Source organism: Rhinolophus hipposideros, assembly GCF_964194185.1.
Source record: "Rhinolophus hipposideros genome assembly, chromosome: 16".
Classification (NCBI taxonomy): Eukaryota; Metazoa; Chordata; class Mammalia; order Chiroptera; family Rhinolophidae; genus Rhinolophus; species Rhinolophus hipposideros.
In genome coordinates this window covers 28,340,016-28,365,691 of record NC_138062.1, presented here as the reverse complement: position 1 = coordinate 28,365,691, position 25,676 = coordinate 28,340,016, and the positions used below count along the sequence as shown (strand labels likewise).

The window sequence follows — 25,676 nt, the reverse complement described above, 5'->3', positions numbered from 1 at the left end:
ACAGTGTGAAAAGCTCCACCTCAGCTGCACACTCTACTTTTTAATGTCTACATACTTCCCGAAATTGTTGCTTAAGAAGGGTGATAAAACTTTCTCATTACTACGTCATAAAGTTATGTTTTACTAAAGTTCATTTAAAAGAAAATCACATACACTTCAAATACCAGAAACTACCAGAGCAAAATATGTCATTATAGAAAACAATATTGAGATTTCCACTTCAAGTGCATTCAATAAATATTAAACATCTCCCACATGTCAAGCACTGTACTACACACTCCAGTCACTAAGCAATGATGAAGATGGGTGGCAGGTTAGCTCAGTTGGTCAGTGTGGTGCTAATAATACCAAAGTTGCCGGTTTGATCCCCTCGTGGGACACTGTGAGCTGCGCCCTCTTTAAAAAATAAATAAAGATTCCTAACGATAAAGACATGTCAGATGTGAATTAATAATAATAAGCACCATAGCCTTAAATCTCTATCCCCGTGAACTCCAAACTACTTACTTGATGACTTCTTTGGATGACAAATAGGCATCCCAACTTCGACTTGTTCTAACACTGAACTACTGAACACTCTCACCACCAGCACCGCCATCCCATCCGTCTCTAATGGACTGTGATCTTCCCAAAGTCCTCTTCTCCAATAAATATCATCCCCATCCTTCAGAAACCCTGATGTCATCCTTGAGTCCTCTTTCTTTCATACTGAAATCTGTCTTGTCTGTCCCACTTTTATAATATATCCAACATGTGACCATTTTCCCTTCCACCACCTGCTATCACAATGAGCGGATTTCGCATTAGCCCCCACGATGGTCTCCCTGTTTCTACCCTCTCCCTTCTACTAACTATTCTCAACACCGCATTCATAGTGATCTTACCACACTTCTACTCAGTTCCTTCCAGTGGTTCCCCAGCACACTCAGAATAAATGTCAAAGTCCCTGCCTAATTAGACCTCCCCTGCTAACCCTCTCATGTCAACACCTTCCATCTGCCACTGCCTAGTAACTGCTCCAACCCTGAAGCTTCCATTACTCACCATGCCAAGACAAGATTTGCCTAGAATGTCTGTGATGTTTTCTCCTCTGTTCACCACAAAGCTTGCTCCATCGCTTCGTTCTGTCCTTCTTCAAATACCACTTCGTTATCAGTGAAGCCTTCCAAATGTGGCCTTACTCAACTTAACATGTTTCTGTAATAGTCATCAACATGTAACACGCTCTATGTTTGCGTGCCTCCCCTCACTAGAATGGAAACTCGATGCACTACAGTAAGCCAGGGCTTTATTGTTTGCAGCTGTATCCTCAATGCCTAAAATTGTGAATGGCACACAGGAGACCCTTGTAAACATTTGTTGAATTAATTAATTTCTATTATAAGAGAATGTTTACTGATATCTGCTAAAGTACAAAAATTTCTGCAATGAAGTTCACTGTAAAAGAAAAAAGAAAAATAAAAAACCATCTGCTTCAATGCAAAAGGTTCCTAGGCCAGCCCCCCCCTACTCCTTACAGCCTTTCTGTGCAGTCACATTCTCAGGTTTGCAATGGGCCTTTCCCTATGTTTGTCCAAAAAAATTACTCGTATCACACAGGGAATATTTCAGCAATACCAAAATATTTTTCTGAGGACGTACTGACAAAATTATAGTGGAATCTGGGGAAAATATAATTTTTCCACATTTTTTCAAACATCTCCATTTGTTATATGTCGGGAAAATACACATCTCTAAGGTTACGTAAATTCAATCAGCATTAAAAATATACATGTTTGCATTTAGCCAAAATATTAGAATTAGTTATGATTCTGTTACAAATAAAAATGTTGTGTAGAACTTTGCAAGTGACAAAGTGGCATTCAATCTGATAAAGGACTTGTATCCAGAATATATAAACAGCTCTCAGTACCCAAGGAAAAAACACCTAATTTTTCAAAATGCTGAATGCAATGTGGTAGCCTGTATACTGTCTTGAACAGAAAAAACAAAAAACAAGAACAAAACACATTAGTGGAATAACTGGTAAGATGAAAATAAAACCTCTAGTTTCGTAAACAGTATTATTCCAATATTAATTTCTTAGTTTTGACAAATTTGCCATGGTTCTGTAAGTGATAGGTATACAGAAAAATTGGGCACTATATGACTCTATGTATATGACATTCTGGAAAAGGCAAAATGATGGGAATAGAAATTATATCAATGGTTGCCAGAGGCAGGGCTAACAGGAGGGGACTGACTACAAAAAGGGACAAGGGAACTTGCCAGAGTGATGAAAATGTCTTTATTTTGATTGTGGTAGTGGTTACATGGCTGTATGTGTGTTAAAACTCATAGATTTTTACACTTAAAAATGTTAAAGCTTACAATACATACATTACACATGACTTCTGAATAAGTTGCATCCATCTTAATTGCAATTGGATTTTTTCTGTAATTCCTAACACAGTACTGGTAGTTGTGCAGACTTCTACTACAATAATTATTAAATTTAGAAATTCAAGCACCCTTTAGCCCAAAAGAAATTTACCAGATCACATATGTAAGGGATAGCCATTGTAGCACTACGAATATCCTGTCATGGTTAAACACGCGCGCGCGCACACACACACACACTCACACACACACACACACACACAAGGGAACTCTTCATCTACTAGAAAGACCTCCAAATTATATTTTATGTTAAGGGAAGGTATATAGATATAATTTTGAGGGTGGAGATATTTTCTATGGGTCTATGTATGGATTTCTAAAAAATTTTTGGAAGACTAAACAAGCAACTAAAATCACCCATTATCATTAGGGAATTGGGAATTAGGCAAATGTGGAACAGAATTCAAACAAGTAAGACTCTCCACTGTATACTTTTTTATACTTTTTGATATGTGAACCATGCAAAAAAGAAAAACTAAGTAAATAATATTTAAAACACTAATTTAAAAAATATAGAGTTTAAGTACAAATTATGAACATTTTTGGAACACTGAAAACAGTCCAGAGACAGAAAACATTATTATGTACTTACAATGCAAGTTAACTTTCAATTACCAGAAGAAAATGAGCAATCCACGTAGGAGACTATGTACTTAACCTTTCTCTCTGACCTCAGTACCCCACAAAAATAGAAGAAAATAAGGAGTATAAGAGATAGAAAACAAAGAATGTTTTGGAAGGAAAGGTATAATTTTTTTAAATAAGGCATAAATGAGAAAGCTCAGATTAAAAAAAAAAGCCAAGAACTTGCTACACCTTTAAAAACCTCTATCTTTCTGTCCTGGAGAGCTGTGCTCTTCTGTCACTAAAGTGAGGATAGTATTTTCTATGTCTTATAAGGGCCAAGAGAAATAAATAGGGCTTCTTGTCACACACACAAAGTGATATAAGTCCTCTGCAACTGAACAACTCAGAGACATCATTTAAACACAGATATATACTCGGCACAACCAGAGCAGCTGAATGCATTATTTTAGAATTTCAGAAGTACTTTAGACTCCTTAAGATCTCACGTTCCAAAATCTAGCAATCTGCTTTTTATTCTGTAATTGAGACTATGAAATACAATCATAAAATGGTGTCAGAGCTAGATAAGTTCAGATAACTTAAATAGTATTTCTGTGCAAGATATAGGCATATTTGAACTCTTAGCATATCTGAATAAATGTTTCTGAATTCTGGTCAAAGTCTAGTCCAAATAGCCCCTTTCTGAACAGTGTGGCCAAACAACAAAATTCACTTACAAACTAAGACATCATCACGGCAACAGTTACAAAAGCAGAGTTGTCAGGAATATTTTACCCTCCAACCTGCTCATTTCAAAGACTAGAACCCATTCAAATCTGGTCCCTGGTAGCAATCGCCCAAGCTTTTCCCCTGGCTTTTTCAGTCAGTATTGAAAACGAAGGTTCTCTGCTATGTTCCTACACAGAAAGGCTAAGTATTAAACTAACTCCATGTTGAAGCTTCATAAGCAATGGAAATAAAAGGTATGACAATTTTGTGTTCCCGACAAACCGGCAGATGCCTGCCTGGTCGTGCTACGACTGAGAAAAAATGGTTACTTTCCCCAAAACAAAACAGCTTGAAAGGCATGAAGCTTAAAGCGAGCCCACTCCAAAAAAACAAACTCTAACTGAACTTATCACTTATGTTCTTCCTCAAATGACAAAAAATCTGTACTAGTGTAGTTGATTATTAAAAAAAACAAAAACCAACAAAAAAACACAAAACAAAACAAAGAACCAAAAACCATAGCAGCTAATCAGAAGATATCAGAAGATACCAAGATAATACATTTACATCCTTAACACACTGCATGGTGACAAAATTAGCAATTAATAAATATTAGATGCCATTAAAACCATAATGTGATACTCTACATTACTTTCAGATAAACCTGGAGATTAAGACAGGCTATTATAAAAGGTATAATTCAAATAACAATAACTAACATTTATTGACAGTGATCTATTTAATAAGCACCTGGATCTAAAAGTAGACCTCTCAGCCCCACTCTACTCACTCTAATTGTTTTCAATTTTTAAATAAAATTAGACTTTAGACCTGAAGCTTATCTCTAAAGTGTGAGACATTTTGAATGAAGAAAAACATCCCAAGCAAATCAGAACTTCATTTTGTAAAAGTCCTCATTAACAACACAGATATCTATTTATAGCCTATCTTATTGTACAGGGAGTACAGCAGAGTGGGAAAAAATATGGACTTTAAAACAAACAGTTATGTGTCCTTACGCAAATTACTTAATTTCTCTGTATCTCAGTTTCATGACATGTGAATTGAAGACAGAACCTCCTGCTTAATTGGGCTGATGGAAAAACTAAAAAAAAAAAAAAAAGAAAATGAGAAAACAGCTAGTTGACTTTCTGGCACATAATAGACACAATAAAGGTTCATTACTTTTTCGTATCTTTCCTCAGCTGTTCTTTCTGAGTTATGTTCTCCCTGAATATAAAATGTACAAACAACACAACTCGGGGCATTATATGTTTTACTGGCAGGCAACCTAAAACAGCTAATGTGGCACTTTCAAAAGGGTTGCGTAATAAAAGTTAACTCTTATTTAAGGATAACTAGAGGCATAAAATAAAGATTCATTTACTGTTGCCCTTTGCAATGGGGAACATTATCATGAAATTCAAATTCTTCAAAAACAGTTATGAGAGTTCTATTCCACATTCTTATTCCTATTAACACTCTTGTGAAAGTTTCTGGCTATATGTCTAAGTTCACCAGCATCCAAATTAAATACAGAATAATGACAGACTTTGATAATCAAAAAAAGAAGGCTATCCATCTATAGCGTATAATTACAAAGTTTTTATTCTAAAAACACAGATTCAGATAAACAGAATAGAACATATATATGTATATATATACACATATATATTATATATATATGTGACACATATGGAAAGACTGCCACTTTTGAGCACTTTTGAAAGTGAAGAATTTGGGGTTCGGCTTTTTTATTTAAACTAAAGTGATCAAAACTATTTAAGATATACTGGTGTAGATGAGTTTTTACACAATGGTTCTCTGAAGTCTAAAAATGCTTTAACGAGGAAAAGCTCTACAAAACTCAACATGAAGCCTATGCTTCTAAAATGATACAAATAAGTATTAACGTGGACAACCAAATAAAGGACTAATTTGAAAACATGGTTTTACTGCCTTACACACACCAAAAGGAGACAAACTTCTGTAAGTGCTACTAGCCAAATATTAAAAGTAGGTTAATCTACTTATTATCTTTGTAAATGACTCACAATTTCTACTGGCACAGACACTTTAGATTTGTCAATGATAGTCTATGCCTTATATTAGCGTCGAGTTTTCCATTTGTGAAGTACTGTCTCATATATTATGCTCATTTTAGCCTTACAACCACTCTGAAAAACAGGTAAGGCAGGCAGTGTGTCCTATTTTACAGACCAGAACAATAAGGCCCAAAAAAGTGCCAAGGTCACACTGAGAGACAGGAACGGCTGTAACACAAGTCCCTCTCCTCCAGGTACTTTTCCTCACTAGGCTGTACAAGAGATTGAACATAGAGTTTAAAATATCGTTGCTCTAACTTGACCTTTTCACTGCAGTAACTCATTTCAAGTTGGTCCTCCAAAATGTGTCAAAAATCCACAGAAAAGAATTACAGTATTTATATTTCTAAGTAAATACAGTTAAGGTGCTACGTTTCATTGAAATAAATGATTAAAGTATGAAAATTTCCTATTGTTACTTATTCTTGAAAAACACAAAAATACAGAAAAATGTACATGTGCTCTCCTAAACTTCCTTTCTGGAACACTGAGCTCGTGGGGTGAAGTTGAATGCCGCAGTCAGCAGCTTGAAAATATCATTCAAGCGAAAATGTTAAGAAAGGTTACAAGGTAGATGTACAAAACACAAAGTTCAGAATTCAGTGAAAGCAAATGTATACATACCCAAATATAATCCAAGGCAACCAACTGAAATCCACTGTTTAGGAATTTATAATGCCCTGCCTAGAATTCAGGTTTTTACTTTTAACTTGCATCTGTGAATGACACAAGTCATGGTGACTAAGTAAAATTTGAATCAGCATCGCCTAACTAGGCAATTCCAAGAATCAGTTTGGGCTCAGTCTCAAAATAATCACAAGGCTAAATTATGTTACACTCAAATAAAAATTTTAAAGATGAGTTAAATTTTAAAACTGTACCAGAGTCAGCTGTACTCCATCAGTATTGTTTATTGAATCACTATGAAAATGCCTGACACACACTTCATACATTAAGACATTTGGGGACTGTCAACACAAATATCAATAAGATAGTTTCACCTTCAACGACTCCTGCAGTTTAAAATAGGAGATAAGATGTATACACCTAATAATTATGAAATAACTGCCAAAGGACAAATGCCTGAAAGAGATACGCAAGCTAAAAAAACAGCAAAAATCACATAAAGAAATATTCGACCTCTGGCCCAAGTGACCAGAAAAAGCTTCATGAAGGAGGAACCATTTAAGTTAGTCCTTAGAAACTGACCAGGATAGATAGGTATGAGGGAGAGAGGCCAGCATGAAATGAAGAACTACTAACATGGGTAAACAGGAGGACATCAAAAGCTTCATTTATGGGACATTGATAAAGACCTGAGAATGACTTCAGTTAGAATGGAAAGAACTAAGAAGAAAAATGAACTGTTTTCTTTCCTGAACTCCAAGGTTAGTTAGCCTTTTGAAAAAAATCAATTCAAACACAAGAGCAGTGTACCAGGAAGATAATGCAAGATTATTGTTCTTTGTGGTTACAAGTATCATTCTTGACAATCATCATCCAAAAGAATGGGGTCTACTAGACAATGAGGAATGAGGCCTTGGGTTTTTTCCCTCTAAAATACCATCCTAAGCAAAAGGTCCACAACAGTATTTCTCTTCTTGTACCTTTGGTCTTATAACCAACTGAGAAAAGTAAAAATGAAGGGAAATGGAAATTAGGACCTAGCCTAAAAGCAGAGGGTAAGGATAAGCATGGGTTCCTGTAAACATTTTAATGTAGTCATTTTCATAATCAGCAGAGGGGAGTGTTTATCCAATACTTTAAGAAGAAAATTCTGAGAATTTCTTATAATCTTCTGAAAGATATGACAGAGAAGAATTAGGCTTTTTTATTTTTAAGCCGTGTACAAGAGAGAGAGTAAATGACATTTTACAGTAAAGGTCATTTAACCTATTCAATATATTTTTTTTAAAAACCTGTTAAGATATAAAAGGCCATATTTTAAGTTATGAGTGAGATGTTTCCTATTTCTCCTTAAAAAAAATTTTCACCCAGTTTGATGACAATTACGGATTGCTTTCCACCAGACTTTGATAGATTTATGGGAGATGGTAGTTTTTTCTTTCTTTCCTACATGCTATTTTGTTTCAACCAATTTGAAGGTAAATATTGTTTTCCTAGAAATTGATTCAGTGTTTAACATCTACTCCCTTCCTTGAAAAAAATTTTAAGAATCACAACAGAAATGTACAAAATACTGTATAATATGCTTGAGGTTTTAAATTAGTTTTTGACCATTTCCAGGAGACTACATTATTAACTATATTCATAAATAACTGACATGACATCTGAAAGTATAAAAATTGATTATCTGCTAAAGATAAGTACCTGAAGGAGAGTAAACACGAAAAATTTCTATTTGAGAGTGAGGCGTTCTGATACTACATACATTGTAACAAGGTCTTCATTAGCATTTTCTACAAAGTTTCACTTGACACTGTTGCAAATTTGGAGTGATTAGTGTCTCTCTCCTAAACCTCTATTAGGGGCTGCCATCGCTCAGCACCGCCTCTAGCCTCTAGCTCGCTGAACTCCAGCCAAAGGAAAAGAGGGATAAGTAAGGAGGTCTCTATACCATGGCTCCTACAAAGCGACTGCCTGCAAATCTACCGGTGGTAAAGAACCCGGGAAGCAACTGGCTGCAAAAGCCGCTCGCAAGAGTGCACCCTCTACTGGAGGGGTGAAGAAACCTCATCGTTACAGGCCTGGTACCGTGGCATTCTACGAAATCAGACGTTAACAAAAGTCCACTGAACTTCTGATTCACAAACCTCCCTTCCAGAGTCTGGTGCGAGAAATTGCTCAGGACTTCGAAACATCTGTGCTTCCAGAGTGCAGCTATTGGTGCTTTGTAGGAGGCAAATGAGGCCTATCTGGTTGGGCTTTTTGAAGATACCAACTATGGGCAACCCATGCCACACGTGTAACAATTATGCCAAAAGGCATACAGCTAGCACGTCGCATACGTGAGAACGTGCTTAAGAATCCACTATGATAGGAAACAATTCATTCTTAAAAATATATATATATCTTGTTCCTGTTATTGATAGTTCTGAATGTTAATTTTTTTTTCTATGGGGTTAAAAGGTACCTAAGTACATGATTACAAGTGGAAAAATAGGGGACAGAAATCAGATATTGGCAGTTTTTCCGTTTTCATTTGTGTGTGAATTTTTAATATAAATGCGGGGACAAAGCATTAATGCAAGTCAAAAGTTTCAGTGAACAAGTTTCAGCAGATCAACTTTATAACAATTATAAATAAACCCGTTAAATTTTTCTGGACGATGCCAGAATTTGGATTTTTTTTAAAAAACAAGTAAATTTCTCATTGATAGCAACTAAATGGTGTTTGTAGCATTTTTATCATCCAGTAGATTCCATCCATTCGCTATACTTTTCTAACTCAGTTGTCCTACATGCAAGTAGATGTTTTTAATGTTGTTTGTCTTCTGTGCTGTTCCTGAAAGTTTGCTATTAAAATACATTAAACTTAAAAAAGAAAAAAAATTAAAAAAGAAAATAAACCTCTGTGAGGGCAAATGGTCTCATTTAAGTTATTTCACTTCTACCCCCCGAAATCCCATTGGAATAGTCTGTTTTCTTTACACACATTGATATAATTAATTACCATAGATGTACAAGTTCCAATATGTTAAGTAATCATTTAAATTATCTTTGTGGTTGCCAGGAAGTAACAGCTACTGAAGACAATTCCATAACACACTAAAAAGAGAAAAGATAAACTCCTGCAAGTTTCTGTTTGGATGGAAGACAGAGAAAGGTAAATAACCTAATTAAAAAGTGAACAGTTTTATCTCTGAATCCAGTTTCAAGGTGTAGATAATATGCCTACAATCATTTCACATCAAATGACAGTAAACAATTCTTGATCGCAAACTAAATGGAAATTGAGGGTTTTTTAGTACAACACAGGCTGATTGATTGAGCAGAGCACCCAGCAACATGCCAGGTATTGGGCTTAGTATATCTGATAGGCTTAGAGACTCATAGTTTTGTTTTGTTTTGTAACAATGAAAGCCTAATTCAGGAAGAAAAATTTATTAAAACTTCTCATCTAACTCTACATTTCTTGAAAATGCAAAAAAGACCACAGAAACTGTTTCAAGAAAGTCAGACTAGAACATTGAAAACAATAACCTAGATTTAAAAAAAAAAAAAAAGTCCTTCCTAGGACCAAAACTGTATGACTTAGAAAAACCATATTATATGAACATTAACACATCAACCATGATAAGTAACACACATTATACCCAGTGCCTTTCAGATGTTTTATAAACATTTATGTTAATAATGCTAGTGTAGAGTAAAATTTATTTTCTCCTTTCAGAGTGTATTTGTAAAGATCACCAAGAGATACTATATTAGAATGATTAATTAGCAGTCCTTGTTTGCCTATATCTAGGAAGAAAAACAATTGAGACTGACAAAAGCGCTTTGGTTTTGCTCTTTTTAAGTAACAGAGAGACTAGGCAGGGGTGAGTCCCCTCCTGTTCATTCCTTTTGCCTAAAGATACCTCTTCAGCAAAAACACTACAGGCTTGCAATTACAGAAAACTTATTAGATCTTTGAGCCCTAAAATCAGTTGAAAGTTCTCATTGAGAGAGCCCAAGAGACAACCAGAAAAGAAGACTTTGTGTTTAATGCCTCCCAAAAAAGAGAGTAAAATCATAAGAACACATATCCTGGATCCGCTTTCAAACTCCCCTTCAGTTTTCCTAACAAAGCAAGTTTCCTCATTTATTTTATCCTCCCAGTCTAGAGCCAGTGGAAACTTACTGTAAGACATTCTTAACATAATTCTCCTAATATAAAATACAAAAATGGTCACGTACCCTGTTCTCACACCATAACTGAGTACTCAAAATAGTCTCAAAAAAGAAAATACTACAAAGTCATTAATTTCAGGTATAGTACTGAGCCATTGCTGGTCCCTCTTCCTCCCAAGTTTGTCTGTTTCAAATCCATCTGATGCACATCTGTTTCGCCACCTGTCTCTGTGGGACGGGTAGTCCACTGTACCCAGCCTAATGGAAGGATAGGGCTCAAGCATTCCAAAAGCCTTCAGAACCTGCCCATTGATCCTAATACTACTACTCACTTATTTCTCTTCAAGCACTATCCTGACTTTCACTGCCTCGATTCAAAAGCCCCCACTGCACATCAAATAAACTAGAAATTCTTAACCTGGTGTGATTAAACTTTTCAAGCTTGTACGCCAACTATAAGGCAGTGAAACACACAGTTGTGTCATCACTGGGGCATTCAGCAATATATTTCTTATAGAACATACGCAACATATGAAGGAATTCACACTTTCGGTCTAATAGAAGAGAAATACCTAGTTAAACATTCCATCAGAAAAGCTGAAACTGTCTTGCTAAGATCAGTGAGTAAATTTACCCCATCAAGTAACTTTTCTAAATATTCACTTTGAATATTTTGAAAAGTTTCCCAAGCTTTTAATGTTATGATTGGCAAAATTAAGGATTAGAATTATTTATTTATTTATCTATTTATTTATTTATTTATTTATTTACAAAGGTATTTAAGAAGTAGAACACAAAGTTCATGGATTAATAGAACTGAAAACTGGTGTTTTCATTTCCTATATTACTGAATACATCAACTTAATTCACTAACAATGCAGTTTATTTCTTAGGTAATGAATCTGTTTCCTGTGGAACCAAAAAAACAAAACTTCCATCAAGTTATCTGGCCTCAAAATAAACAAGGATTAAAAACAGGTTACATGTGCCAAAAAAATTAATTTACAATAGGGGGGATTCTTCCCCAAAAAGCTCCAAAAGTTTTCATTTGTAAATTTTCTACTAATAGACTATGGAATAGCAGCTATAACATTCCTAATTGTAATCTCTCAAAGAGTTCAAGCAACTTCTGACATTCACTAAAAATGACTTTATACACATATAAAACCTGAGCTGGAATAATACTAAGTGAGAAAGAAAAATAATGGTCAGGTGATTTAATGTTCTGATCAATTTGATATTCAGTTCCCACCCCATCTTCTTAGAAGTTTTCTAACCCATAGAGGAAACCATTCAAGAAAGGTAACTATTTAATCAAATCTCTTCAGAACTATTTTAAAAACAGTTCCAAAATGGCTCTGCAGTTATATTACTGAGAAAGCACACACACTTAAATTTAAGGAATATCATTAGAAATAAAGAGAAATTTTTGCTCATGATATTGCTATATTATTACTAGACCCAGCCCCTCAAATTTATAAAATATGCTTTCACAGCAAAGTTGGGTCACTCCACACCCTATCAAATATTAGAAAGGAACTCACCGCTTCTATGAGATGTAACTGATAACAGAACTAAATAATCTCCCCATCCTGATACTCTTCCAAAGGTATTTGCATTTTTACAGAAATGAGAGTCCGAGGAAAGAACAAACGTTTTCAATAAAGAGCCAGACAGTAAATGTTTTAGGCTTTGCGGGCCATGTCTCTCTGTCAATACTCAACTCAGCCTCTGTAGTGTGAAAACAGCCACAGACAATATGTAAAGAATGAGCTTGGCTGTCTTCCAATAAAACCTTATATACCAAAACAGGCTGGGGGCCAAATTTGGTATGCTCACCTCTACCTAGGTAGGGGATTAAACATTCCACAGTTTGCTGATTCTGTCTCTGTGAAATGGAGAAATTCACTTAACTACTCTTGGTACTTATTTCCTCTACTCATGAATCCAAACTACATCAGGGATTTTCAACATTTTTCAGTGGTAGATCTCCTTTATCTAAAGTGTAGAGGCCAAGCTAGACGTCCAGGCGTCCCGAAAGGCCGCTGAGAAGCCTCCCAGGTCAACGACAGGCCTGTGAGACAATGAAAACCACTGGCCAGCTGAACTCAAAGGTTCCACTCAATACCAAGAAACAATACTGCCACATCCGCTTTCCTCAGTGTCACGTCAGGCATCATCAGAAGGTGAGGAAAACATTCTGTGGATTCGGGCCTTTCAGATACTCCAGAAAACACACTATCTCCTTTCCATGAAGAGCAGTTATATGTCAAAATGTAAAAAAATTTTAAACGGTGAAAAGTAGAGGACAAGGAAGTGAAAGTTACATGCTACTTTACATATGTATTTAATTAAGATGTATTAACCTAAAAATCTGTTAAAAATTGTTACCTTGAATACGTTTTATTACAGCTCACTTTTTTCTAAATAATATATGTAATCAATCAGTTAAGTAAGACTACGATGGAGCATATTTAATCTATTTCTGACGCGACCCCTTAAAAAGTTAACATATTTGCATGTAAATCATTTTACAATTAAAAAAGTCATAGCTATTAAAGTGGGTCAAGGCTAGGACCTCTACTTAGTAACAGTTCATCAGCAAATTAGTTCTCGACTCTAGAATTGAATTTAATTTTATAATTTAGTTTAATTTAAATGATGTTCCTGCAGATAGCCAAAAATTTCAAAGTAATAAAAAATCTGCATAACAGAATAAAAGTGTCACAGCAGCCCAGAGGAAGAATTTATACACTCTGTTAAATGCCAGTGAAAACATCATGGAAATGACCATTCAAAATGTAAGCACCAAGTGATTAAACTTACAGGTGACAACTGGGTGATACACAATAAAAATCTTTGTTCCATAAAGTTACATGTTTTTATACAGGAGGACTTATGTGCTACAGAAACTGAACCAAAAATGACTGCTCCTTTTCAGCTTTTATTCAATTTGCTCTTAATATAGAAGGATATAATTACTTTTTTCTCTGTATCTCAAACTCCCAAGAAAGAAAGATCAAGTCATTAAACAGTATTTTTAGCTCCGATTCTGTGCTAAAGGGTATCCTAACTTAGACTCCAAACCCGGGCATATATTATACTACCTCCCAACCAAAACAAATAACTTATGAAAACCTAAATTTTTTTTTTAATGACAAATACCCGTAACTTTTTCCAATAACATTTCTAGCCATTAGCTTCTGATAGCAAATTATTTAACTGATCCCACTACACATTAAGAGCAGTTTGTATATATAAATCTTGAATACTATCATAAAAAGCCCATAACTAAACACAATTGCTCTAAGGCAGTACACAGTACATACTGAAAGTTTTAGTATCAAAGCTAGTCTTGTATAATATTCAATATGAAACCATTTTTCTTAAAGACATAAGTTTATGATATAAGTAGTAATTCAACAAATTACAGAAAACTGTATTTAAACAGTTTTTAAATATTTTAAACACTTTTATAAATATTTTATATACAAACGCATGTTTACTTATGAAAAGTAATGATTCAGCTTTGGGGAGGAATGACAAATTGGAACTTAAAAATCCCAGAAAAATGACAAAGTATTCCCACAAGTAGAAATATGAGAACAAACAAATGGAACACACTAAAATAATGAAATAAAATTTCTGGAATTTTAAAAAAGAGTAAATTTGAAACAAAAGGAATTAATTTAGAAAATATAAGCCTATACTTTATTTTAAATCAATATTTCAATTGTTACCATTTAGAAATAATTATATGTAAAAGTTAAATTCAGTGTTTCATTTATATTTATATGTAATGCTCACCCACTGGTATTTTCATCTCTATTTTCAAATAAGAGAATGCAATTCAGAAAATCAATAATCATACACCTAATAAGTGTATATATTCAACCAAGAAGTTGAATATATCTATAACTGTAGCTACAGTAATATAGCGCTGTAATCCAGTAAGACTTTCAAAGAGGTCTCCTGAGAATCATGGCATAAACTTATTACAATCATCAATTTTCTATGCAAAGTAAATTGGACAAATACTATCAGCTAACAGTGCTCATTAATCTTAATCCCATTCTTGCCTGCTTTTCTGTAATAAAGAGGCTTAAAAGCAAAATACTCAAATCCCCAGCCTCCTTTGCGACTATGTGACACAGCTCTGACCAATGACAGGTACCCAAGGAGGGCTTTCCTTCAAAATAAAATCAAGCTCTTACCAAGAAAAGGATGTTCAACATCCTTCTGTCCTGGTGGGTGGTGCAGCCACCATCTTGTGACTTTGAAAATTAAAATCACTTGCTAAGAAGGAAACTGAGCCAGTTTCCTTAATGACATCCTTGAGCATCTAACCCCAACCCTGCACTGTCTCCCTTTAAATGTCTTACTGGGCAAGAAAAGTAAGCCCACAGTTTAAGCCTGGGTGTGTGCAGCTTTTGGTAACCTGCAGACGAATGCAACCCTGATCCTATGTATGCTCTGAATCAAGTCTATCAAATCAAACGATGTCAGAGATAACTTCGGTGAATTAGTCGTAAGATATACTAATGATGAAAAAATACCTAAGGGAAAAAGATCAGAGAGCAAATGAATAGCAGCTACTAACAGTAACAGCAATGCTAACAACAAATGATAGTAGGAACATACTATATAAAACATAATAATAATAAATATTTATTAAACATTCCATGTTTAATAGACTGTTAACGAACTTGAATATACATGAACGTATTTAATCATCGCCACATGAGGTTGATTAATGTTACCGTACCCACCAGTGTTAAAATTTTCATCAATCCTTGACAAAAACAGACTAATATGGTAAAAAAACAAAGTTAAATTTATTTATTGAGATCACGACCTTTCCATTTTTATGATATTAAAATGTCCTTTCTCTTATGAAATGAGAAGGGTGGACAGCAAGTTTACATTCACTTCAACATGCTTTCCTGGCGAAACAAATTGGTGACAAATCAGTATCTGTGCCCAGTGTTTTATGAAATTTTAACAGTTCACGAACTCCAAAAGCCAGAGGCCCACTAACGTTAAGGAACCTGCCCAGGACCACAAAGCAGTTTGACAGCAAAGCCCAAGATCTTTAGGTTACATGAAGGATACACCAAATAAACTCAAAACAACTACTCTGTGAATACAATTAAAGACATAAATGTATGACTACAAAGGAAAACCACCATCCCAGGAACATATAGAGTGGGAACAAGGAGTTGTAAAGTAAAATGATTTCACCACATTGCCTCCCACAGAACTTTCCCTGTGTGATATAGATTTAAACCATACCAGAGAAAGGGGAATCAAGGCAGGAATTCCCACCCATTCCAATTGAAGTCTCAGGTGATCAGGTTTGAAGGTTCACACTTGGGAATACAGAAATTTTGGGTCTCTGCATACACTGTGTCTATAAGAAGTTCGTGGTATCCCACATCCAAGGAGCAGAGCAGGTGAGCAGATAACGTTCTGCCACTAGAACTTGCTCCTCTGTTTCTGCCAGCTCTACAAAAGTAGGGGGATCATACATGAATAAAGATTAGAAACAAAAGTGAAACGCAGGCAAATTCTTCCTTCCCTCAATTCCTGGCATTTTATGCTACTGCATTTCAATTTTTTAAACTCATGAATTTTTAAAACTCATCCCTAGTTGTTTGGAAATGTATGTTTGATCAAGCAGTTTCTTAACAGCTAAAAAATGTAACTTAGCCTAATATTTCTAACAATTTGACAAAGCATTTTCTAATAAATTTGAGTGTGCTTAAAAGAAAATGGAGTTTTCAAGACTGCATAATATAAGGGTTATGCATAGGAAGAATTCAGAAACTTATTGTCTTGAAGAATTCAAACAGTTACTTATACATAGAACCAAATAAATACTAAATAGGTTTAGTCTACACTTTTTTATTTTATAAAATTTCAGTTATTTCAAAGCCTGGCCAGTTCTTTTCTTTTTCGCTTGTTTCCTCAAATGCAATTTGTTACTGAAGACATCAAACAGAAAAAAAATTTTTCTTAAAATATAGAAAACAGTTTATATCTTTATAATGGAAAATAGCAAATACTTCCCAGCTTATAGTGTATTTGTAGTTATCTCAAATATTAGGTCCCATATTTTTTAATTCAATCTTCCAGCACCCATTTCAGTACATAAAAATAGGACATAGAAATATACCAAATGTACTACACTAGTATACCTCTTGTTTATCCAAGACTTTACGATCTTTGGTCTTTATTTTACACACATTATTATTATAGAATGTTCTCATCATTGTCACTATCTAAATCCATCTCACACTCCTCCAAAAGCGCACACGTGTGCACACACACACACAAACCCCAGATATCACCAGCATTTCAGGAACATAAGCCCAAACCACTCGGTGACAACAGCAGAAATTCATTTTAGCCAAAAGGTGATGAGCCTTACTTATGCTGAGTGCAAAAAGCTAATCCTTAAAGGTCAAACACTGTGTGATTCCATTTATATGACATTCTTGAGATGACAAAATTATAGCAGCGAAGAACAGATTAACTGTTGCCAGCGGTGGGGTGGGGAGTGACTGTGGCCATAAACGGGCAACAAGAGGACTTGCTGAGGAGGTAGAATGGTTATGTGTCTTGACTATCAATGTCAATATCCTGGTGTAAGATATTCGTCATGGGAAAACTGGGTAAAGGGTGCACAGGATTTCTCTGCATTCTTTCTCACAACCTCATCTGAATCTACAAGTATCTCAACCTAAGAGTTTATTTTAAAAAGATAATGAATATTAACTCTGGAGTGAATACCCAGGGGAAATCAGATGAACACCCCAGTGCCCCAATCCACTAATGGCCAGGTTAGCTTCTAGGAAAATTACTATTGGGCCTCATCAGAATTCTTCTTCAGGGTCTCTTCTCTTCTTACAAGCTTTTATGTTGGGTAGGAATAGACACGATGAGCTGGAGGAAGCCAGAAAGGTGCTAAGGGCCAGATATTACAGGGAGTGTTGGTTTGTCAACTAAACTACCAACAGTTAACAGGATCAAAATGTAAACTTTTATTTCAATTTATTTAGTTCGTTCCAATGACCAAAGTTCCCCTTCAAGTCGCTGACATCAGTCAACTTCTCCGAAACACTTTTTATGATTAAAGAATACGAAAGTACAGAAATGGTGGAGCCAAGAGAGAATTTAAAATGCAACGACTCAACTTTCCACTCCACAAAAACTAAACCCACCACCACTACCACCACCAAAGATACATCTTTTCACAGACTGAAGAAGAAAAGGAAAACACCTGAATATAGCAAGAAACACATAATCATGTAGTTTAGTAAGTAGTGGTCAATTAGCATGTAAGAACAGTTTTTCTTTCCTGAAAAGATAAAAATCCTAAACCAAAGTAATACAGCAAGCAGCTTATTTTTCTCTCCAAAAAGGCTGACATTATAACCACTGAACATATTTTTATGAACTGTATATATTCGAGCTCTGGCAAAGCTACAAAAGACCGATTATATGGACCATAAATTGCTTCTCCTTTCTCATTTAACAACATTAATTAATCTAAATAAAAAAAAATAGTGTAGGTGAATAGTATAAGTAAAAAAAATCTTAAAATCAAGAAAATTATTATTCAACAACTTGGGCTTTTCCCCTACGAACTAGGAAATGTCCATCACTGCCACCTGCCATGCTTCACCTCTATTGGTATAACGTGAGCATACTTTGGTGCAACGAGTAGCTGACATAAAAGTGCACAGACTCAGCCTGCCGGCCCAGCAGTCTACTTCTTCATATTTCCAGTCCACTTCCATTGAGTAACTCAGGCTCCCAACCAGCTCAAGCCTGAAAAACAGACATCAGCCTTTAAAAGAACTCGAGCTCATCTCACTCTCTTCCAAACCACAAGCTTCTACACTCCAGTGGAGTCGCTCCCGATCCCCGACTCACTCCCTTGGCTCCCAGCACACTGAACAAAGGTCCACATATATTTTCTTACAATCGTGTGTGCTGCTTATACGACAGCGGGTGGGTCCGGAATTTCCTTCATGTCTCCTAGTCTACGGGCGGGTGAACTCCTACTTCCCCCAGACCCCATACACACTCACCTAGGAAGTTGAGTGTTGGCAGAGGACAGCTGTGAAGGCACTAAAGAACCACATCCTACTTACAGGAAGCAAGGGATCAGTGAATTCCTTGAGGGACTTGTGTTTCATTTCATCTTGGAATTCCCAAGGCTTGGGAAATAATAGGTATTTCAATAAGATGGGCTGCAATAGGAACTATGATTAGACATCGCACTAAATAGCAAATGTACTTTCTTTCCCTTTATCCACAAAACAACCTCAGGAAGCTATTATCCTTATTTCACAGATGAGGAAATTGCTACCAAAAATGGGGTGAGAAGAAGGAATGGCCCATAAAATACAGTTATCAAGGAACTATCACCAGTGTCCACATTTTCATCTCTCTTTAGTCTTAGTTACTTCAGGTACGTAATTACAATTTCTTTTCATTGCCTATCAAACTTATAAAATAAGTAACAAAACTACAATAAAAGTAAGTTTTCAAGTGAAACAAGAAGAAGCACAGTTTTCCTGTTTTTAAAAGGTTATTGTATCTTTATTTCAGATTTAATTTAGATTTGAGAAATATATCACTATTACTTTATGTAATATTACTTTATGTGACTTACACTTCAAATATCACCCAAAGCAGATCTTATTATAATCACTAAACTCCCCCCAACAAAATCCATCCAAATAAAGTTTTCCTCAGGCCAACAGCAAAATTTTTTTTTTGAAAAGAAAAAGTCGGTGAGTTTTCTTAGGAAGCAAAGAAAATCTGATTTGAGGAACTGAGCTTTGAAGTGATAGTGAACCCTACTCTTCTTATTAAATGACAAGATCATTAATAAAATGATAGTGATCGGCGATCACAGCTGGTGTATTTCCTTATTTTTTTATGTCCTTCCTTGAGAGGAAAAATTGGCAAGTAGGTAATCCCCTTCTTTCTCTTTGTTTTATTTTTTAACTGTTCTGTGAAAGCCCAAGGTCTGGGAAGCACTATGTTAATCCAATCTCTACATACAGCACAGCAGTTGGAGAGATTTATTTTGAACCTCAGCCAAGATATGCAAAGCTAATTATGGAACTTAATTACTAAATGTTTCAAAGGTTATTTGAAGGCAACTAAGTTTCCACCAACATTGCAAAAGAATGTTAATTTCTTTTACCATAAATTTAAGTCCTCACTTGTTCAAAGTCACATGCTAATACAGTTTGAAATTATTATTTCAGTTTTAAGTGTGTTTTTTTAACCTACAAATTCAAATATCACTCTTATAAAAGCTAAATACTTGTGGCCAAAGAGGCATTACTTTGTGAGACACGCTTTTCAAAATTGCACACAGATCATTTAGTTGTATTTTATGAATAAAAACTACTTAAGAAGCAAATATTTATGACTAGATCCCAAAAATGAGCTAAAATATAATCAAAGTATAAGTTGTCAAATGAAAATATGAGACTGCTCATAAACAGTGATAAAAAGAAACTCAAATGGAAAATTTAACTATAATAGACACAATTCTTCCACTAGATTTGAAAGTTAAATATTTACCATAGATACTCTTTTGGGCCGATTCTCATAATTTAAAGTGTTCTGGGCTAAAGGTATTTTTCAGCCCTCTCATTACGACTCAAGATGCATTCTATTGAGTGACTTTGCAAAGAATTTAGTCTTGTACTGTTATGAACTCTTAGCTGACAAATTCATGAGTGTGCAACTAAATCAAAAGGTGCAATAGGCCCCCCAAAACAGGTAAGGACAACATAATGTTATTAACTAGAAGGGGACATGGTGGGGCCGTTTTACACTTAACATTTTAAAAAGTAACTTTTCATAAGTAGTTAAAACCACATTAAATGAGATCTTTAAAGGAGAGGAAACAATTCTGCAATAGATGTTCCACCTGAAAAACTAAAAACATGCATTTAAACACTCTACAGAAGCAATTTCAGTGGGTCTGAACTCAACAAGTTAATAAAACGGTTTAGAAAAAGCATTTTATTGTTTAAAGCCTTAGGGGATAAAGCTGTTTGTAATTTATTTACGTGTTTTACTCTACAAAATTGCTTTGGTGACCAAGCTTCCCATTGAAGTGATTAAAGACATAAACCCAAATAGTTTAATAAAGCAATTACTTAGGAGTCCAGTTTTTCAACAGAGGTACAATGAAAAATATCAATAGAACATTTAGTGTTCATTATTTTCAAGAGGGTTTGTTATTTAGAACACAGTGCTCCATTGACTAGAAGTTAGCCAGGTTTCCAGACACTTAATACTGGACACACATTGGATTAAAGACGGCTGTTTTCCTCCTCTCAGAATATCAGGTGAAATAGCGACAGCCCCTTAAACCTGAATATGCGGATTTGGCTAAAAATTCAGGTGACAATTTATTTCGCCTTATTTTCCTCCTCTCTAATGACATGCCTAAATAAAGTGGGTTCCCATTTTCCAGGTGGGCATGGAAAACTCCCTATTTTTCAAAGTCCCTGTGTTTACATTGGGGTTCTCCCCACACCCAGATTCTCTTCTAGCTAACGTCTTAGGTTACACTTGCAACATCACAATTACTTCTAGGCAAATGATTGACCTAAATACAAAATTATGTCTTCACTGAGTTTGGGAGAGAAACTGGGCTGGTGGAGTTAAAAAGAAAAGAAAAGAAAAAAAAAAGAAACTGAATTTTAAAAAAATACGTATTTCTCTATTTTCCAGTATTTTTTTTTAAAGCGTCTTCCTGCAATAAGAATCATACAAATTCCTCTACCGTGTCTATCCTGAGAAACAGAAGGAAGCATGACAGCAAAACTTTCCATGTTCATATCCTTCTGTTCATGATATCACGCTTATTGAATGTTTGCTTTCTTCTATTACAAAATTCTAACTCTCAAGCATTCGTGAAAAATACAGTACAGAACAACTTCCAGCCCTTATGTTACCAATGCATTCTTATATAAAAAGCACCTTCTGCCAAAATATTTTTTAGTTTTACTTAAGTAAATTTCAAACTTTCAGAAGATTGTGTTTGACAAGCCAGGTGAAGATGGAAAACATTCACATTTAAACTTACTTTCTCTTTAAACAATAATAAATAAATACGAGGTTTTGCATTAGTAATAGCCAAGTGAAGATCAAAGTTAATCAGGCTGACACTTAAGAATGTACAAAATGTTTGGTAGCTTTCTCTCTGTTTACTTTTTCTATGACGGTTTGGTGGGGGGAAAATGTGCTGTTTTCAGACCATCAATGAAACTTTCATCATGTGGTGTTAGTAGTAACTGGTCCACTTCTGACTAAGGCCAAGTTCTATGCTGGGTCAGTTTTTATTCTACACAACTGGCACGGGAACAGGAAAGTTTAACAGTTCATTTATTTGGCACAATCCACACGCTGTCACAGTGAAGGTTTTGTCTCTAGCAGTCCTGTTTGGTGAACTCCTCCCCCATCATGTTTCTCGTCATTGCTATTCTAATTAATCAACCAAAGGCAGCAACCACTTCGCCTCCCTCTAATTTCCACTAAAGGCCTCTGACATCATTTTCTGACCCGCCTTACTAGGTTCGAATATTCTCAGCATGTGTGATTTCACTGGACACTTCAAACATTGAAACACTTCACTGAAATTTGCTTTTCCATCACACTGGGACTGGGAACATGCATTTTCAGATGCAGAAGACTGATTCCACCCACAATTTTAAAACAAACACTATATAAGGAAGGCACAACAAAAGCAGAGCAATGACGCCCAAGGACAAAATCAAAGCAAGACATTCCTTGTTTTTGATAACTTAATCCTTTAGAATAGGAACTTTCTGGAGACACTGTGAAATGAATTTCTTGTAAAATTATCACCCATCTTCCACACGTTTAGTAAATATGTGCAGTCTGTCTATAATGCCCCAGATGTGACGGCTCCATCAAGAAAAATGAAAAATAAAAAAACGGTACCAGGTGCCATTCTTGGGCCTTGTCCAAAGGCAGCCAGTGGAAGATTCTATTTTATTCTGTTCTCCCCACCTTGAGTAATAATCATCAGCGGCGGACGAGAGCATTCGGATTTGAACAGATGGCATCCAACACCTAACAAGTGCAGCAACTCTTTCAAGCATTAGATCCTAAATGTCTGATGGTCCAAAGGAGCAGGAGGGCTTATTTGTCTTAAGAGAGTTGGCAGCAAGATCTCCTGTAGTCACCATCCCAACACTTAGGAATATGTGTCATTATCCAATCAGCAACTAACAGCAAAAAAATCAAACCACCACTTTTATAAAATTCCCCCTCTCTAGTCCAACTTGGATGACCAAATCCAAGCCCAGCAGCAATTCCTCCAGTTAAAGTAAGAGAAAAATAAGCCTGAAGGTAAACGAATGTATTAAGGTTACCAAAGTTATCTAATTTTGAGACGGTTGTGCAATACCACAGGAATCCGCAGGATACCCTTTCCGGGGGTGTTATGTATGTGAATATGCCTGCTCTTCACTTACGTCTGCAATTTGAACTGAAAGCTCTAACCTAGCTATTCAACTTTCCCCCTTTTTATTGCAAAGCTGCATCGTTTTTCACAAGTGCAAAATAGTAAACATACAAACATCTTGACGTTTTCCTTTAGGAGGCCAGTGTCTTTCCCAGAGCCATACAAGTTTCCTCCAATACCTTTTCAAACACTACCGAACTCTAAAGGTAGAAGGGGCCACAGGCTTGGGGAGGAACGGCGCCTGGAGCCAGGATGGCAAAAGTCACTGACCGAGGGGAGGTGACACCTCCCCCGGAGATTCAGAGGGTTCGAGGTGCGGCTAGGGAGAAGAGTTGCTAATTAGAGAATTCACTCCTCTGCTGAGCAAACACAGGGGGAAGGTCAGTAACGGGAAGGGCAGCGAAAAGGCGAATGTCCAGGAGAGGAAAACATAAACTCAGGATGGCCAGGGGGAAAGACTCGGAGATGGGATGCCATTGCAAGTTGGGGGTCCTAATGGGAGAAGTGGGGTGCTAGGGGCGAACTGTATCAGGAAGGGGCTGGGAGGGGGCTACAAGGGAGGGCACAGCCTGTGAGGCACAAACCGGGCCACGTCCCGACGGGTCTCACCTGGGAGGTCCTCTCCGCCGGGTTCTTCATCACCGCTTGGCGGAAGCTGTTATCCACGTAGGACGCCATCTCCCCCCGCCGGCCGGGCCGGGGCCGCTCCGCACCCTCGTCGGCCTCCTCCGGGCCCAGCGCAGCCGCCGCCTCTGCCCCGAGCGCTCCGCCCGCCCGCCCGCCCGAGGCTAATAAGCCAAACCGCCGCGGCGGCGGCGCCCGCGGGGGGGTGGGGGCGGCTCGGCTGGGCCCGGGGGCCCGGGGCGCAGGACGGGCGCGCGGGACACCGGGTGGGAGATCGAGGCCGCTCGAGGGGCGCCCGCGGCGCGCAGCTCCGAGACCCGCGGCCGGGAACAGCCCTTCCTCCTCCTCCTCCTCTTCCTCGCCGCCGGCCCGGACGAGGCTTCCTGGCGCGCCCGGCTCCCTCCGGGCCCCGGCTCGGCACGCCTCCTCCGGCTCCACTCGGGGGACAGTGGCGGCTCCTCCTGGCCCCCGCCGGCCTGAGTTATTTTTAGGGAGGTCGGAGCGACCGTGAGGAGGGGGAGGGCTGCGGGCGGGCGGGGCCTCCTCTCCCCGCCGCGCGGGGGCTCGCGCCGCCGCCTGGGGCTCTGCCCGGAGCACTCGGGGCTCGCGCGTCCCCAGTCCTCCGGCACCGGGCGCCGCGGGCAAGCCGGGCTCAGGTCCGGGCGCTGCGGAGCCCGATCGCCTCGGCCGCCGTGCCCGCCGCTCCCGATCGCCTACTGGGCTCGGCCGTGCCCCCCGACTGCTGCTGCATGCCCTCGGGCCGCCCCGCCGCCGCCGCCGCCGCCTCTGTGGCTCCGGTCGCCGCCGCGGGCTCCGCCGCCGTTGCCTGCCCCCATCAGCGCGCCCGCAGCGGAGCTTTCCCGGCCGGGGCTGCAGACCTCCGGCCCAGTCGCTGTCGGCAACTTTGTTCCAGGTCTGTGTGGGGCGGGGACGGGGAAGGGGCCTCGGGCGGCCCGGGTCCGCGCTCCCGGCGGCGGGCGTCCGAGGGCCGAGAGCCGCGCGCCGCGCACAGCGCCCTCCGAGAGCGTGTTTGGGAAGCGGCGATTCCCCTCCTCTTCCTCCGCCTCTTCCTCCGCCTGCGCCTTCTCCCGCAGCCCCAGCCGCTCCTCAGGGAGGAAGCGGCCTCCGGGGCTTGTTGCTTTGTGCTGCAACCATGGTGAGGAGTGAGTGACAGGGCGGGGGCGAGTCGGCGGGCGCCGCGTCATCGGGGGGCGGGGCGGCCCGGGCGGCGGGCCCCGCCCCCTGGCGCTCCCTGCGCTGGCCGGTGGGCCGCGCCCTAGCGCGGGAGCCGCCCCTTTCGTGGTCGCCAGGTGAGCCCGGGGCTCGGGCTGCGAGGGGGTGGCGGCGCCCTTGGATGCGCTGTCCAGAGCCCCGCCTCCCCTGGCCCGCGGAGGCGGCGCGAGTCCAGGTGTCTCGGCTCCGTCCTGGGAAATCATTTTGAACCCAAGGGTTGGCCCCTAGCTGCTTCGGAGGCGATAAATCCTCTAGGAATTGATTATGCTCCTGTGTAACTTGCTGCAGGGAACGTGTTCCTCTACTTCCTTTCCTGATCCCTCTGGCACCATCAGACACAAAATTGACCGCGAATTTAAGGAGATGGACGCGTGCTAGTTTCAACATTAGCTCCAATACCACCCCAGACGTGAAAACAAGCCAGATTTCAAAGGTGACCAGTCGTTAGTGAGACCAGACGAGGCGTTTTATGACATAATCCGAGACATTGACAGATCTGGCTTTGTGTTAGGCAGAGCAAACGTTCTTATCCAGACCACATACTCTTCCAAGTCTCTCTTGGTGCAGAGAACACTAAAACATAGCCCTTTAAGAGGTTACCATTCCCGCTGCTTTGTGTCTTTCCTCCCTCTCCCATCCAGAGCCAGGTCAAG

At 38.5% G+C, this 25,676-nt stretch overlaps 1 protein-coding gene across 5 annotated transcripts in view; it reads right to left on the bottom strand.

The window, feature by feature from the left end:
• The window catches only part of RAPGEF2 (Rap guanine nucleotide exchange factor 2), a 213,678-nt gene extending 188,783 nt beyond the window's left edge, over positions 1-24,895 (bottom strand). For all 5 annotated transcript variants that reach the window (XM_081077835.1, XM_081077838.1, XM_081077840.1 and 2 more), the window contains exon 1: positions 23,776-24,895. In XM_081077835.1, the coding sequence (XP_080933961.1) occupies positions 23,776-23,844 (69 nt within the window). In that variant the 5' untranslated portion in view covers positions 23,845-24,895. The remainder of the gene's footprint in view (positions 1-23,775) is intronic.
• Between the last annotated feature and the right edge of the window lie 781 nt (positions 24,896-25,676).